At 48.8% G+C, this 15,476-nt stretch overlaps 1 protein-coding gene across 2 annotated transcripts in view; it reads right to left on the bottom strand.

Moving 5' to 3' along the window:
• BDNF (brain derived neurotrophic factor) overlaps positions 1–8,036 on the bottom strand; it is a 38,002-nt gene extending 29,966 nt beyond the window's left edge. Inside the window, exon 1 of one of the 2 annotated variants that reach the window (XM_059475289.1) lies at positions 7,821–8,036. In XM_059475289.1, coding sequence (XP_059331272.1) covers positions 7,821–7,823 — 3 coding nt within the window. In that variant the 5' untranslated portion in view covers positions 7,824–8,036. Of the gene's footprint in view, positions 1–7,065; positions 7,205–7,820 lie in introns of those variants that run through there. The other variant, XM_059475292.1, reaches the window with a different exon arrangement.
• Positions 8,037–15,476: the final 7,440 nt, after the last annotated feature.

Here is a 15,476-nt window from a genome sequence, read left to right as displayed (position 1 = left end):
AGACATTTGAGATGTATCAGCATCCACTGCAAAATTTCAAACCTAGAATTTAGCCTCATTTAAAAACTGCTAAATCTTTCTGTTTTCTTGGTCAATACTATATTATCAACTATCTGTTCACAAAATTCAGCCAAATACTCTCTCAGATGGTTTTACAGACTTTTGGCAGGCGTGAGTGAACATGTATTTTACAGAGCAAACCAACACATGAGCAGCTCCAGCCTCTTGACCTCTGCTCATGTCTCTTGCTTCATCTCTTTCTCAGTAGAGTTGGTTGGGTTTCAAAAGGTATTTGCTATCAGAAAACAGCTGCCTTTTTTTTTTTCCTTTCCTTTGGTAGCCACCTGTTTACCTGAAATCCATTAAATCCATTGTCTTTTCATGATATTGTTTGGGTTTGAATCTGAATATTTTATCAAATGTCATTGTCAGAGTATTGAGGATAGCTTTAGACAGAATTACTGAAAGCCTCTTTGAATACTCTGTTAAACAATAGAGAACTCAGTTTGTGCTGAAAAAATACTGGGAAAAAAAAATTAATTTTGAAATGTCAAATATTTTCCCATCTCTGTCTGCCTTGACAATATGTGGCCTTTTCTGATTCCTGAGAGGAAATCTGAATGGGAGCTAAGTGACAGATGCAGAACTGCTTGTGGACCACCATACAACCTCCTCCTCCTGCTGCTGTTTCAAGGGGTGAAACACGTAAAAGGATAAAGAAACCTGAATGCAGGATCAGGGCTGACGTCAATATTTTGACATTTCCATGGCTGTACAGGTTTAGTGGCTCTAATATTAGAATAATACACTGCAAGAGGTAGCATGTGAAGCTGTACTGCTATGCCTTGTCTTAACTTGGGTAGTAAGCATCTAAACAGCCTCCATCGTTCTCTTCCCATTCTCAAATGTTTCTTAAAAACATATCCTTCAGATAAAAGGTTGTGAGCTTTGTGGTTGGGTTTTGCTCTGGTTTAAATTGGTGGCATATTTCCCCTCAGTCAGTGCTCAGGGGGGAGCTTGGTCCCACCTCTGCACGGCTGCCAGACAAATGGAAGTGGAGGGGCTGGCAGGATCTGCCACGCAGCACACGAGCTGCACAGGAGCTTGGCTTTGCTGTGGCTCATCCAAGGAACCAACCTGGCTGCTCCTCCCTGCTGTGTGCCTCTGGGGAGCACAAACACACACAGAGAAAGGCAGCCCCCTTTCACAGACACTGCCTATGTGCCACTTCTACTCTTGCCAAACAGATGAGAGAAAAGTTTATCCTGAAGCCTTCCCACTGCCAGGGTCCCTTCCACCTCAGCATGCCTCACCCATTTTTTTGTAACTGCTTCAATTTGCAGCTTACCATTTGTTATAATAATGGAGTCTAGTGAGAAGCTTTTGGCCCCATAAACTTTGGACATAATTTTAACTGTGTCAGCTTTAAAAAGTCAGTATCTGCCTCATCAAAGGGCAATCATGTCCAATGTGGGTGTCTCTGTCAATTGTGTTCTGAACTGCAGCAATAATCCAACCAAACCGTGCAAAGATCTTTTCTACACCCACATTTCTTAATTATCATCATGAGACTGAGGTAGCTGAGACCAGATCTATAATGTTTTCTGGATGTCAAAATGCCCACACACCTTCTGTAATCCTTGTGCTACCAGCCCCCTTTCATATTGCTTTTAGCTGGTCCATCTAATTATCTACTACCAAAACTTTTTACTGCATTATTCCCAAATCCCACAAAGGCTCTGTTTAACAAAGAAGAAACAACTGGTCTGATGAGACCTCCTTAACTGAACAATCCTTTTAACATTTTAGTGGATGATAAACCCCTCTTCACCCCTTTCAGAAATGAACCATTTTTCTTACAGTCAGGGAAGACCTAGGCCCTTAAAAGTCTCTGCATACATTGCATCCATAAACAATGCAATTTCTTGGGAGTTTTGGGGTCTACTGTCCATTTGGAGAATAAATAACTTTGTTATTTTCACATGTGCTACAGTCAATAAGGAGCTGGAATGGGAAAGTAGCAAAAATGTTATGACTTAATGAACACGTTGCAAAATCATTCTTGCCAAATGTCAAAATAAATTGGAGGCCAGAGTGCATGGTTTATGCTTGTTAAATTGGGGGTTTGTGTGCTATTTTGGGAAGGAAAAAAAAAAACCAAAAACAAGACAGGCCGCACTATGCAAAAGCAGGGGGAACAGAAAGTGTACACTTGGCCACTCATGGCAAGAGCTTGGCCCACTGCAGTCCCTGCGCCAGCGCTCCCCACAGGAGCCAACACAGCAGTCTGTGGCTGTGGGGAACCCCTCCCTGACAGCACAGCTGGCTCTGGGGCACTGCCCTGGCCCCCAGGCTCTGCCCCAGCCCCCACAGCCCAGCTGGGAGCACATCCCTTCCCTCTGGAAGCACCAGTGCCAGCGTGAAGATGCCTCACACCCACCAGCCGCTTCAGAGACTTCTTCCATCAGGGCACTGTAAATTTGCACTCTGCATGAGAACCATGAAGCTCAAATGCCAGCAGGGATAACATGGCTGGAAGCAGATGTGCTTCTGCTGGAGACTCCTGTGCCATGCCTGGTCATTGCCACCGATGCCACTCCTGGCACAGACATGCTGAGAAGAGCAGGTTGTGCCTACATTGCAGAGAGTTTTCTGTTTGTCCAAGCAATGAGCAGCTTCAAAGGTCTAAGTTTAGAAATACCTACACAGCTGAGGACCTGATCCTTTCAACACCAAAGCACGTCACAGCTATTTTCCCTTTAAGATTGCCTCAGGAAAAGACCAATTAGGATTACATGATAAGTAAAATTATTCCCATACTTACATGGCTGGGAAAATAGGTCTCTCCAACTGCATATTCAAAAGGAGATCAAAGCAACATTGTTCTTTTGCAGCTAGATTTTGACTTATTTATGTTTTTCCCCGTTATGGTGCCTGTTCCAGCAGCACCAAGAGGCCACAGACATGTGCTTCTTACTTCCCCTCTACATCTAGTAATGGGAGTGCCATGAAAGTGCCTCTATTTCTGGCTGCCTGCATGAAAATGTGTGGATACATATATGTGGCTTTCACTTATTTTACTTCACGACACAAGGAGGGAGGGAAAATCTTTTTCATACACCTACATCTATCACAAAGCAACTAAGAATAGAAGCAATATTGAGACAGATGGAAATGTTAATGGTGACAGCTCACAAGCAAGAATCACACATTTGTGAAATAATGAAATGGGTGGGCAGTTGTTATATGAACTCCATGTCAGTCGGTATGTTTTCCTGGCTATCATTTTGCAGAAGTATGTCTCAGAGATATTTTCAGTTCATGGGAGAAGCCTGTGCCCTACCCTACACCTTGCTGCTGGCACGTGGGTGTAGGAATTCACCAAAGGTGGTGAGCAGCTTGCCAGTGACCCTGTCCATCACGTGCCCTGGGGGCTGCAGGATGCTCCCTGACATCCCCCTGCCAGGGCACTTCACTACTCCCAGCAATGTGGTGGGAGAGATGCAGAAAGGAAGGGTAAAAATATTTGGAAAACCAAACATGAGAGAAACATGGGATACCCACGCTTGTTCCAAAATCTTACTTCCAGGCTTACAATTATTACCTTTTCATTGACATTTCATCTGCCCATCTTCTGCAGTCCTTATTGTGAGCTGGACTCGCTGACCACAAATGAAAACGGGCATTACAAAACCAGCCCTGCATTTCTCCACTCTTCCTTTCTAGCTCTCCATGCCCCAAAAGCCATCAAATCCATTTTAAGGACCACTTTGACAAGCCTGCTTTTGCCAGCCCCAGTTTCTTAGCCCCAGTCTAATGTTAGCTCAAAGGGGAGGGAGCCGTGAAAGTGTCTTTTCAGACATCTTTTACCTTGCATTACCTGTCTCATTCCCGAGGTCTGGGGAATCTACTGATTTTCAACAACTTTGATAGGTACTGTTTCTTGCAGATGCTGTTTACTGCACTTGACGTTACTATTTTTTGCCAGAGGAATGAACTAGTTCTCCTGAAATCTTAGGGATGCTCTCTTTGTTTGCGTAGCTGATTAAAAAAAATAAAAATTCTAGCAGCTACATCTTCAAGTGCTTAGTGGTGATTTACTACAATGATTCATGGTAAGACTTACAGCTCCGAGGAAAATCTGTCCCTCGGGATTTATCCACCTTTCCAGAATTTCTCATGGCAGGGCAACCATATGCCACTGTATTTAGGAAGCAACTTATGGTTACTGATTGGCAGCCAGTCTGCATTTTCTTAGTGCATTTCTAAGAGCTCAACAGCATTAATGTGATAAAGAAAGGAGGAAAAAAAAAAAAGGACTCTCTGTACAAAGCCAAATGTATGCATGCAGCCACCTCAGATTAATGAAATGCTAGACATTAATCCACTGGCATACATGCCTGTGAATGCTGGCCACTAAAAATAAATAGTGAGAAATATCAGACCGTTTGAAACAGGAAATTGTTGAGCAATCCTAAAAATCAAAAGGTTATCCAAATGGTGAGCTGCTGAGAATGGCAAACTTGCATAGAGACAAGGCCTGTGTCAAACACCATATATTATAAAAACCATCTTGTGCTGAGCACAGACACCTGACAGACACTAAACCACTGAAGCCAACACTTGTGGTACCAGGTAAAAGAAAACCTTAAAAAAAGGCAAAAAAAGACTGCCACACCAAAACTTTGGAGGATGAAGACGTAGTCCAAGGACATTGGCCATTTTACAGTACCGTAACTGTAAGAGATGAAAGGTGGTGATGAACCACCACCAAAGCAGTGACAGCTCCTGGAGAAACAGGAGATACTAAAATCAATAAAGCTACTTGCAGATGAAGGTATGAGTCACCAGGATGGGACCAAAACCGGCCCGTGTCATTTGTTAGCAGCCGTCCATCCCAGGCCTCTCTGCAGAGAATGATTAGAATTCCAGAGAAACATGGCAACAGAGGCAGAAAGGAAAACGCTGGAGTTTTTTAAGAGCTGGCAAGAAAGTAATGGATGCAAACTTAAAATACAGGAAGATACACAAAATTATGCATGGAGTGGAAAATTCATATAACTAGAAGCTCCTTGACAACCTCCTAGATAACAGAAAAAAAATTATTTTGGGAAGTGGGTAGATTTTTAGTAGGGCTCATCAACCTCTAGTTCAGAGTGGATGTGTTGAAATATTGGCTCTACCACATTACTTTTCCCTAAGTGAAAAAAGGTCAGAGGACGTTTCATTATGAATTTAATGAGACCAATACTGCAAATCATGAGTGCTTGAGTGTCACCCAGCCTCCTGCCGAAGGATGCTGCCGAGACCCGGCTCCTCTCTCCTCGCCTTTAGAGCTGCCTCCTACGGCACCCTGACAGGTATCCCCAGCAAACGCGAGTTCTCCAGGTGGAAATGGAAAAATCCACGGAGGGATGCTGCCGCTCCCTCCTCCGGCCGGCCCGGCGGGTGTAAAGGGGACGGCGCTAAGCCAAGGCCGCCGGTAGCGCATCTCCCGGGCAGGCGAGCGGCTGCTCCCGTTACCGGCCGGAGCCCGGGGCGGACACGGCCGCAGCACAGGCGGCAGATGCCCGACTTTATCCGGAGCGAGCCCCGTCCTGCGCCACCTCCATTTTGGCATTTTGGCTGCGCCGTGCCCGGCGCGGCTCCGGTGCCGCCGTCCAGGGGCCGGGGCCGCGGGGCGGAGGGGGCGGCGGAGGGGGCGGCGGAGGGGCGGCATCCCCGGCGCCCCCGTCCCATCCCATCCCATCCCATCCCTGGGCACCGCGCCCCGCTTCCGCAGCACGGAGCTCCGGGGGGGAGGCGGTCGCTGTGGCAACCGCGCTGGGGAGGGCGGGGGGACCCGGGGGACGCCGGCGGGGGCGGCCCGGCCCGGCCCGGCGGGCGCGGTGCCTGCGCGGCGTCTCCGCCCTGCTGCGCGCCGGGGACGCCGCCCCCTCCCCGCGGCGGGCCGGCCTCCATCCATCCATCCATCCCTCCATCCATCCATCCTTCCCTCCCGCCTGCCGGGGGCTTCCCTGCCCGGCGGCGCTACGTGCGAGCCGAGCGGGAGGGAGCCCGGCGGGAGGCGGGGGCGGCGGGGCCGGGATCCGCCCTCGCTCCGCAGCGGGGCCGGCGCGGGGCGCTGCCGCAGGGAGGGCGCGGGGGCTCGCAGGGAGGGGGCTCCCCGCGGCCGGGATTCCCCGGGCGGTGTGCGCCGAGCGGGCACGGCGGGGCTCCGGGCGGGCTCTGCTCCCCCGGCGGAGCGGGGATGGGGGCGATGCTCAGGCTCCGTGCGGAGCCCGAGACCCCCTGAGCCTGTCTACCTGCGAGCGCTGCTGCCGCCGCCGCGGCTCCGCCAAACTGCTGACTTTCCAGAGCTTATTTTTAGCCCGGAGACTAAATATTATTAGCTACATTTCTACGTAGGAAGAATCGGAAGCGCGGGGAGGGGTGGGGGGAGGCACTAGAGATAGGGAGGGAGATGAGCAGAAAGCTTATCCGAATGATCTCCAGTTGGGGGGGCTGCGTTTGGGTTTCAGCCTTGCCAAACGCGCGCACACACACACACACGCACACACACCATTAATTATAGCAAAGTAGATGCGGATATTGGATCATCAGCAATACATGCACGGCTCTCCCTTCGAGCCGTAGGTTGCGTACACGGAGGGGTCAGCTAATCTCCGTGTAGGTAAAGATCAGCTGCGTCCCTTTATCTGTGAAAGATCAGTCCTGCACAGTGCCAGCTAGAGCTCAGCTGCATCTCTTTAGCTATGCAAAATCAACTTGCATCCTTAGCCAGGGAAAAAAAAAAAAATCCGTCGCATCTGCTTCTTTTGGTTGCATCTCTGCCCAAAGCATGCACACACACACAGACGAGATTCCCAGGTTAAATCAGGCGCAACTTAAGTTAACTCGTAGTTAAATCTCATCCAGCTTTTCCTTCCTTCCTCCTCTAGCCCTCACACACCAAGCAGCCAGCAAGGTAACAAAACTAGGCGAAGAGCAGGCACCCATTCCCGCACCACAGAGAGGGAGAGGCAGGAGCCAGAGGGGCCGCCGGGGGTATCCCCCTGTGCTTACCTTGGTTACAGCTAACACCACGAGCAGTGGCTAGATCGCGGAGATAAATACTGGCATTTCCCAAAGTTGACACCGTCAAACCAACCCCCGGAGCTTGCAAGACTCTTTTTTTTTTTTTTTTTTTTTTTTTTTTTTTTTTTTTTTTTTTTATATCCCTCCTCTCTTGTTCCTATTCCAGTCCGCACCGCTAGGAATTCAACTTCGCCCAGCTCCAGCTGGGGCGAGAGGGCGGCGGGCGGGGAGGGAGGGGAGGAGAGGGGAGTGGAAGAGTGGAAGCAGCACCGGGGCTCGGCGGGGGAGGGCAGCCGGCACCCGGCGCCCGCCGGGTCGCGGAGCACTGCGGAGCCGGCCCCGCCGCCGCTGTCCAGGGTGCTGCCGGTGCCGCCGCCGGTGCCGCCGCCTCCCCGCGCCGCTCCCCGCCCCCTCCGGGGCAGCCCCGAGCCCCCGGCCCCCCCGGTGCCCGCCGAGGGACGGGCGGCAGAGCGCCCGGCCGCCGCAAGCTGCAAGTTTGTGGCTCAGACGCGCCGTTTGCATCGCAGCCCTAAATCAAAGAGCGCCGCAATTAAAGTTACACCGTCTAAAGCACAATTCTGCCGGCCTCCGCGGGTTACGCTCTTTGGCGTATTAAGTACTAGAAAGCCGAGCCCGTGATATCAGATCCTGTCGTTAAGCGGCATCTCGAGCTCTTTTGGTGTAGTTGTTTTGTTCCTCTCTCTCCGGGTATTAAAAATAAGCTTTTTTTTGTAGGTACTCACCATTGTTTCTTTGCTGTCCTGGAGACAGAAGTGGTTTAAAATCCAGTCTCTCCAACAGATGCTGGAAGGTAATGTGTCTTGTTTGAAGTCATCATGTGAGAACTTCTGCTTTGCTCAGTGGATCGCCCACCACTTGGTGTGACTTATGAATCTAATAACCCTTTGCAATATCCGCAAGCTTAAACTCTCCACCACCTTGGTGCCTACAGAAGACAGAAAGCAACTGGCAGGGAGTTTTAAAAACCTATAGATTTACGCAAACGCCTTAGCTCAGAGTCACGTTTCCCTCCGAGTTCTTACGTGATCTTAATGAATGAGAGGGGTTACCAACCAATACAGTATAAAACGTGATCGCAGCCGCCTCCCAGGAAACCGGAGCGGGACACCAAGTTCCCGAGCGCAGTCCTGGCCGGCCGGGCGCGCTGCGCTGCGAGCCCTGAGTCCCACCGCCCTCCTTCCACCTCCCGGGGCCGCGCACGGCCAGCCGGCTCTGCGGATTTACGCTCGGGACAGGTAAGTCAGCGTTTGGGGGGCTGCTTGCTCGTTTGTTCGTTTGAGTGGCACGTTCACCGCGCTCTCACGGGAAGTGCTCCGGGGACTTGTTGCATACTAGGTCCTGCCACAAGAGGAGCGTGGCACAGTTGCCAAGACGAGTTCCTTTCCGAAACCCCTGCCTTTCCCGAGCTGCGACTTCCCGCACGCCTCTCCTCCCCCTCCTCCCTCCGCCCTCGCCGGGAGGCGCATCCCGGGGGCGGGATGCTCGGCCGGCCGGCTCCGAGCCCCTGCCGCCGCCGAGGCACAGCTCGGGAGGGGAGGGCAGCGCATCATCCCCGGCTCCTGCCTTTGCTCTCCCCCCTTCCCCCCAGCAGCGCCCCGGCTCCGCCCGTGATTTCTCTGGCCAAGCCAATTCCGGTCTGCTTGCGCTGCGAGAACGCCCGCACACCTGGGCGCCCCTGCAGCCCCTTTCCCGAGAGGCGGCCGAGCCCCAGGGTCACTCCTGCCCAGGCTCACGAGTCCCCGTCCCCATCTTGTCTTGGCATCTGGGGTTTCTTCCCCGCGGCTGCCCCGCCTCCCCGGCTCCGAGAGCCCCGCGGGAGCGGCGCGGGAAGGGCTGTGGGAGGTGGTGGGGAGGGTTCCTGCGCTTCCAAGGCGAATCGCAGTCAACTGAACCTGGACTTGCCAAAGTTTATGGGCGCTGCCTCTCGTAAGGAAAAAAAGAGACCAAAACCGAGGAGCTCCTCGTCCGCTCCCGTTCTCTCCTGACTGAGTGCTGGAATTACACTGACGGGTCATTTCTCTCCCAAGCGCCCGTTCCTCCCGCCCCCCAGCCCCAGGTACCTCCGCCTGGGAGCCAAAGCAAGCAGCCTCTTCCATGACAACCATCTATGTTGATCCATGCAATAACCAGCAGATGCTGCCCTAAGACTGGTACAGCTGGTACTTTCCTGCCTCGGCTGTCCTGGGCACAAGGTGTTAGAAGAAAAGTCAAAGTGGCATCCAGCAAAGCCGCCCTGAGGAGAGGCACGGCAGCCCCTCAGTGCATCACACCCTGCCCGTGTGCCATGTGCAGGCAGAGCCTGCTGCTGCTGCTGGTGTAACCCTGCACCCGGCACGTCACCCTGCCACTGACACCCGGTGTCACTCGAGACACCTCCTCAAGGGCTGAGCCCCAGGCAGGAAGCTGAAGTTTTCCCCCAATAGTTGGAAGTACTCATAGCGAGTGTTAATACTGGTCAGGAACACCAGTTTTAAGTGGCATTAAAGTTGAAAAAAAACCCCAAACCTAAGTGTTTCAACAAGTGGCAAGACTGCAATGAGTTCAGCTTTCTCCCACATTCTTCTAAGCAATTTGCTCCTGCCTCTTCCTCAGGGGAATAAAATAATTTGGTAGTATCTGCTTTGGGTAGTAAGTTGCACAATTCATGTTTTGACCAAATAAACACATATCTAAATCTTAAAGGTTTCTGACCCTGTGGAGTCCTCAGTGTTTTATAGAGAGAACTTCACAAAGTTATCATTTAAAACATATTTCTACATACTTATTTTAGAGCTCAAGAAACATAGTCTTTGATTGAGAAAGCAATTCCCTCTGTAGCACTTATAAGAAAGTACTTTGCAGCGCTGTTCCTGCCCTACTCCTCATTTCACTTACTTCTAGGTATCCTCATTTTCTGGTGAAGGTCTCAGTTGTTAAGAGATGCCCAGGAGAAACCTTTGGGGGGTCGTAGTATCATATTGATGTAATAAAATTAAATTTACAGAAAAAAAATCCTTCCTCAAAGCTTCCCCCTGAGGTCCAGAGCAGGAAGTAGCCTAGTGTCATTTCAGCCCTGTGCAGATGCATTTTCTACAGGAGGCTGATGGGGTTTGCCAGCAATGATGAGGCAGGGAGAACTTGTGTTTGCTGGGGATACCACGTGGGACAGAGCCACAAGCAAAGTCACTTCTTTGGACAGCTAACTAGGAGAGCTCCTGGTCAGTATTCCTGCTGAAGGACAGGACTCCACCCACCTCCCTGGGGATAGGTGACAACTGATAACACTAACATCACATCTCATTCTCAATAGACCAAATTAAGCAGGTGTTTTCTGAAGGGTGTGCTTTAGATAGTGTCAGTGTATTCAATGAAATAAACAGGGCTGCAATCAAGGGAATGCTACAAAAATCTATGGAAAAACAAAAGGTCATTGGTAGGGTAATAGGGGGTGCTATATGGAGAATGGGAATTACCTGGCAGAAGATTAGTAGGAGGAGGCAGTATGAAACAATCCGAGTTCTTTCCTTGTAGTGGCACTCACAGGTGAGAGAACAGCCCAGGACATTCTGCTGGGCCAGAGCTGAAGTTGTGACACCAGTCAATGCACCAGTCAATCCTCTGTCAGGGATTCCTGCAAGAAGGGCATTAGAAAGGGGATGACTAGAATTAAACCTAAATGCCTGTTGAGTTTCAAGGCATTTCCTTTCCCTGTGTCTTGTTTCCAGCTATTTTTTTTTTTTTTCTCTTGAAGACCTTATCCCCAGGCCATGGGAGACCCAGCCATAAAAAATCACTGGAAATGAGATGGTGTGGAGGGCTTTTTTCCTTAGCACCATAGAGGGGCACAAGTGACTCAAAGTTACTCACCTGACAAGTCATACACTTCAGTAAAAGCTGGAGCAGTGAATAGAGCTTAGCCCATTATTTCAAACTAATAATCAGGTGGTCTGTTTCCAGGCTGTTGAAACAGAATAGCTGCTAGCATTTGCCAGAATGACACGGCACAGCATTGGCTGCATGCAGGTAGTTCATACATATAAGGCAATGTACATCTCTTGTTCCAAGTCTGTTTATCTTGGAATCACATTGTTACCAGATGAAGTATACAGCTGCAGGACCTGCCTTCAGTGGGGACTACTCCTACGTAAATAATGACAAAACTGTTTAGCAGATGAGGCCTAATTAAATGGGAATCAGCCATACATTTTCCTTCTCTTAGACAAAACAAAGTGAAGAATCCTGCAGGAGCATTGCTAGAAAGTCACAGTGCCTTGAATTAACTTGCGAAGCATCCCAAAATCCTAAGCAAGCTGCAAATGCTCTTTCCCTGCCTTAAAACACCTTAGAAAATGATGAGCTGTTACTGGTTGGCTTTTTCATACAGTTGAAAGACTACCAAAATACGTGGATAACTGCTAAGCACCTAAGTGCTAAGGTGCTAAAAGACACCTTCCATTCATTATGTACAGCTGCTCCCTCAGGGACCACTGAAAACCTGCCTCAGCCACCAACATTAGCAATCTGAGCAGAATCAGAGGAGATAGCTGTCAACTTCACAGAGATGCTTCTGAAATAAGAGCTGCGTGACATCATCGCTGGTGTGAAACGGGGCTGCCAGCTTCTCTCCATGCCAAAAATCTAATGGTGTGTTTGCAAGAAGGGTCCCCCAGGGTTATGGTGTGCTAGTTCTGCTGGTAACCTCCTGCTTCTCCAACAGGCGGATTTGGCACCTGCCCTGCTACTGCCTGGAGGGTAAATACCAGCCTCCCAGTAGGTATTTAGGGTAGCCTCCCATCAAGTGTTGATTTTCTGTGCCTGATTTCCTCCTCCTGCAGATTATCCTGCTCTGATATTTCCATCTTTCCCCTGATCTTCGCACTGCAAGTGTTAGCAGTCTTTCACTCTGCCTCCTCCCTCCCTGGAAGTTTTCCTTTCTTTCTGAGCCTACTTGTCTTCAAAGTGCGTATATTCCATGCTGGTAACATGCAGATGAGCATCGTAGTCATGATCCCACTCAGATACTAAACAAGCCTCCCACCAATGCCTTGTCCTCCTTTAGAGTGCTGGAACATTTCAGCTTGCTTTCAGTCTCCTGCAAGCAGCAGGAAATCCTCTGGAGCAGACAGGCAGCAGCACACGTGCTCGCTGTGGTTGTACCTCCGAGGAGGGCTCGGCACCGACTCCTCTCCAAGTGTCTGCGGGGAAGGGAGGTGAGATCCCCACAGGAATCCCACAGAGCCTGGGCTCCAACCCTCCTCAGCCCACAAGAGAAGGGCTTCAGTGTCACCATCAACGGGGGGTACCCTGCCCGTTTTTTAACATCACAAACTGTGCTGGGCTCATATTCACATTTGGTAAGAGAGGAGAGCTCGGTGTGCTTAAGGAAAGCCAGCCCTGCTACAAGCCAGGATAAATCAGGGTTTCCGTCATCCACAGTGTCTGAAGCAAATACCCTGGGACAGATGCCTTGGCCAGCATTCCTGATCTGTGCAGGCAGCAGCACAGGTTACAGAGGCAGGACATGCATCAGGGCTGTCAGCTTTGAGCCAGCCACCAATCCTGGGGAAATCCTCTGTCCTGCACTTTCAGCTGTCCATAGGTGCATCCCTCTCACAGGGGAGTGGGACTGTAGCAGGACTTCAAGGACAAGTCTGAGAGTTTTGCTTGAATTAATTATTTGCCATCAGCTTATCGCAAAAAAGCCCTGTTGTAGAAAAGTTTTGCCTAAACTATTTCTGTCATTTATGGAAAAGCTGTGTTTCAGGAAACCTTCTAGAATTAAAGTTTTGTTTTTCTCAAACTACCACACATGCAAATGTAGTTCAGTACTTGCATGGCACTCATTTAGGTTAGCTGGAAAAGACAGGAGATTAGATAAATGTAATGGAAACTATTGGCCCATGTAAGTTCTCCTGCCTGACCTGAGCAAAATGAGACACCGGGTATCTCTTACGAGAAGAAAACCAGAGATAGGGAGAGAAATCAGAACCTGGAGAAAAAGAAACATGACAGCTGTAATCTGTTACTATTGCAACCTGATTATAGGATTCATTGACAAGGTGGGGGACCCTTTCTTTTGGCATTAAAGTCTACACCTTGCTTCATGTAACCACAAGAAAAACATCTCCAGGCATCAACCTTTAAAAGAGATTCTTTCTTCAACCTTCTTTAAAGAGAAAACATACAGCATGACTATGAACAAAATAAGCTACACCCCTGCTTTATCATAATTTTAAATGTTGGTACATGCAGACCTGAGTTAGTAAAGAAAACCAGCACTCACAGTACAGATGTACAACCACAGGGGATTAGCCTTAATTGTACTTACAGGTGAAAAGTAAACACGTACCTTAATTCTCTTTCAAAGTTAATGTTTTATAAGCAAACTACCTTCCAAACCACATGAATCCACTTCTCACCAGTCAAATCCCCTCTCAGCTTCCATGGGAGCTCGCAGTCACAGCTTGGTGTTTGAGCATGGCAGAAACCTGTTATTGTGGAGAACAAAGTATCTGCGGGAGGAATTACACCCTGAGTTAGGGAGAGCAGGAGGAGCTGGGTGCCTGTCATATGAGGGTTATTAAGGGGTGCTGGCAGGCTCTGAGTAAGAGTGACCCTTGGCTTTGTCCCTGCACTCACCTGATGAACTCTTTCAAACAGAACTGTGTTCTCTGCAAGGCCCTGTGTGACAGAGGAAGAGGGTGAGATGGCAACTGAAGAAGAGAGGAACAGGCAATAGTGGAATGGGGCAAAAATGTAGAGATACAGAGAAGAAAAAGTAGAAATACAGATAAACTCTTACAAGGCTACTGCTGAACTGGGGGTATTTAATAAAATAATAACCTCCATCCAGGCTCTTGCAACAAGTTAGCTAAAAACACCTCCCCTACCAGTTAGGTATGAAAGTGTCCCATCTATTTTTATCCTGGCATTTTCAGACTAAAATGACAAATTCTCCCCTGAGATAGTATTCACAACAACCAGGAAAGAGTGCTAATGTTGACCTAAATAAATAAAGCTGCTCCTATGTAAGAATTCCTGCAAGGATCCTTTAAAACAAGATACTTTGAAAACATTTGCTGCAAAACGCATATGAAACCCTGGGGGACAAACAGCCTGCCAGACACTATGGTCTCACTATCCCAGTTTCCAAACTAGGCTGAGAGCTTTACAAATGCACTCCAAGAGAACAGGGGTGTTAGAGCAAGGCTTCTGATGCCAAAGCACAGGGTCCTGGTATTCCTTCCAGTCAGGGCACAAATAAATTTTCAAAGAAAAAAGTGTTATTTTTGTGGAGTTGTACACATGTTTTTGAGCCAAGGTGCACATGAAGTTTAACTATGCCTCATGACAATTTGCATGATGCTTTCTGTTTCAGGTGGTGCTGTCTCAATTTTTTGATAGGATCATTCATTACTGCTAAAGCGTGCAGTTACACTCAAACCAAACAGATCTCTCCAGATCCATTCTTTGTACAGATGAATTAGGTGTGTTGTCCTTATTCAATCTGAAGCTGTAGAGCTGAGACCTTTCAATCTGAAGCTGTAGAGCTGAGATCTGTTTCCAAAACCAAGCTTCACAAAGGCAGGGGCAAGTCTAGATGAAAATTTTGTTTAGGAGGTTTGTTTGGGATTTTGTGGTAAACTCACCAAATGCAGCAGTGTTAGAAGTTGTTGGTAAAAATATTATTGCTACTCCTACTTTGTATCTGCATCAGTTTTCTCATCTCTTCATATCTTCAAACATGTCTTTTCCTTTGCAGCCCAGATCCTGCTGCAGCATCCCTTCCTCTGCTCTGCCTGATGACCTGTTAAAAAGGGGGGCTATAAGGAAAATCTCCACTGTGCAGCAATTAGCAAATCTCTGTTCCAGCAGAGATTAAAAAACCCTGACTTTTTTCCCCAAGACCTGAGCAGTTTACCCACAATAATAATGCCAGTCAAGATCGGGCAGTCCCAACACTTTTTTTCTAAGAAATTTATAATGACTATTCTCTTGTGCCTGCTGAGTGTATTACTTTGACACTGGGAAAAGATCCATGCAAAGATATTTGCATCATAATATCAAGGATATGCCATATCATTCAAGACCTGAAACTAGAATGGCCAGAAGGGGCCATTATTTTCCCTTAGTGCCCCTTGTAATGCCACCCATTTACCTCGAAGGTGTTTTGCATGGACTGTAGGAGTCAGAGCCTTTCCTAACTGCAGTGCACATGTGGAGACTTGGGATGCACAGATGTCATCATAAATTAATCCACTTCGGCCAAAAAAGGCCTTTTTACCTTTCACACCTCCACTGGAATTGAACCAGATACAACCTGTACATTTTCTCTTCCACTTTCTTCTCTGATGTGCTCTCCTGTTCTAACTACTCCTCATAGGAGCTGAAGTAACCTT

The sequence above is a fragment of the Ammospiza nelsoni genome, chromosome 6, assembly GCF_027579445.1.
Source record: "Ammospiza nelsoni isolate bAmmNel1 chromosome 6, bAmmNel1.pri, whole genome shotgun sequence".
Lineage (NCBI taxonomy): Eukaryota > Metazoa > Chordata > Aves > Passeriformes > Passerellidae > Ammospiza > Ammospiza nelsoni.
The sequence above is the reverse complement of the archived record's forward strand: the minus strand, read 5'-3'. Positions and strand labels throughout refer to the sequence as shown.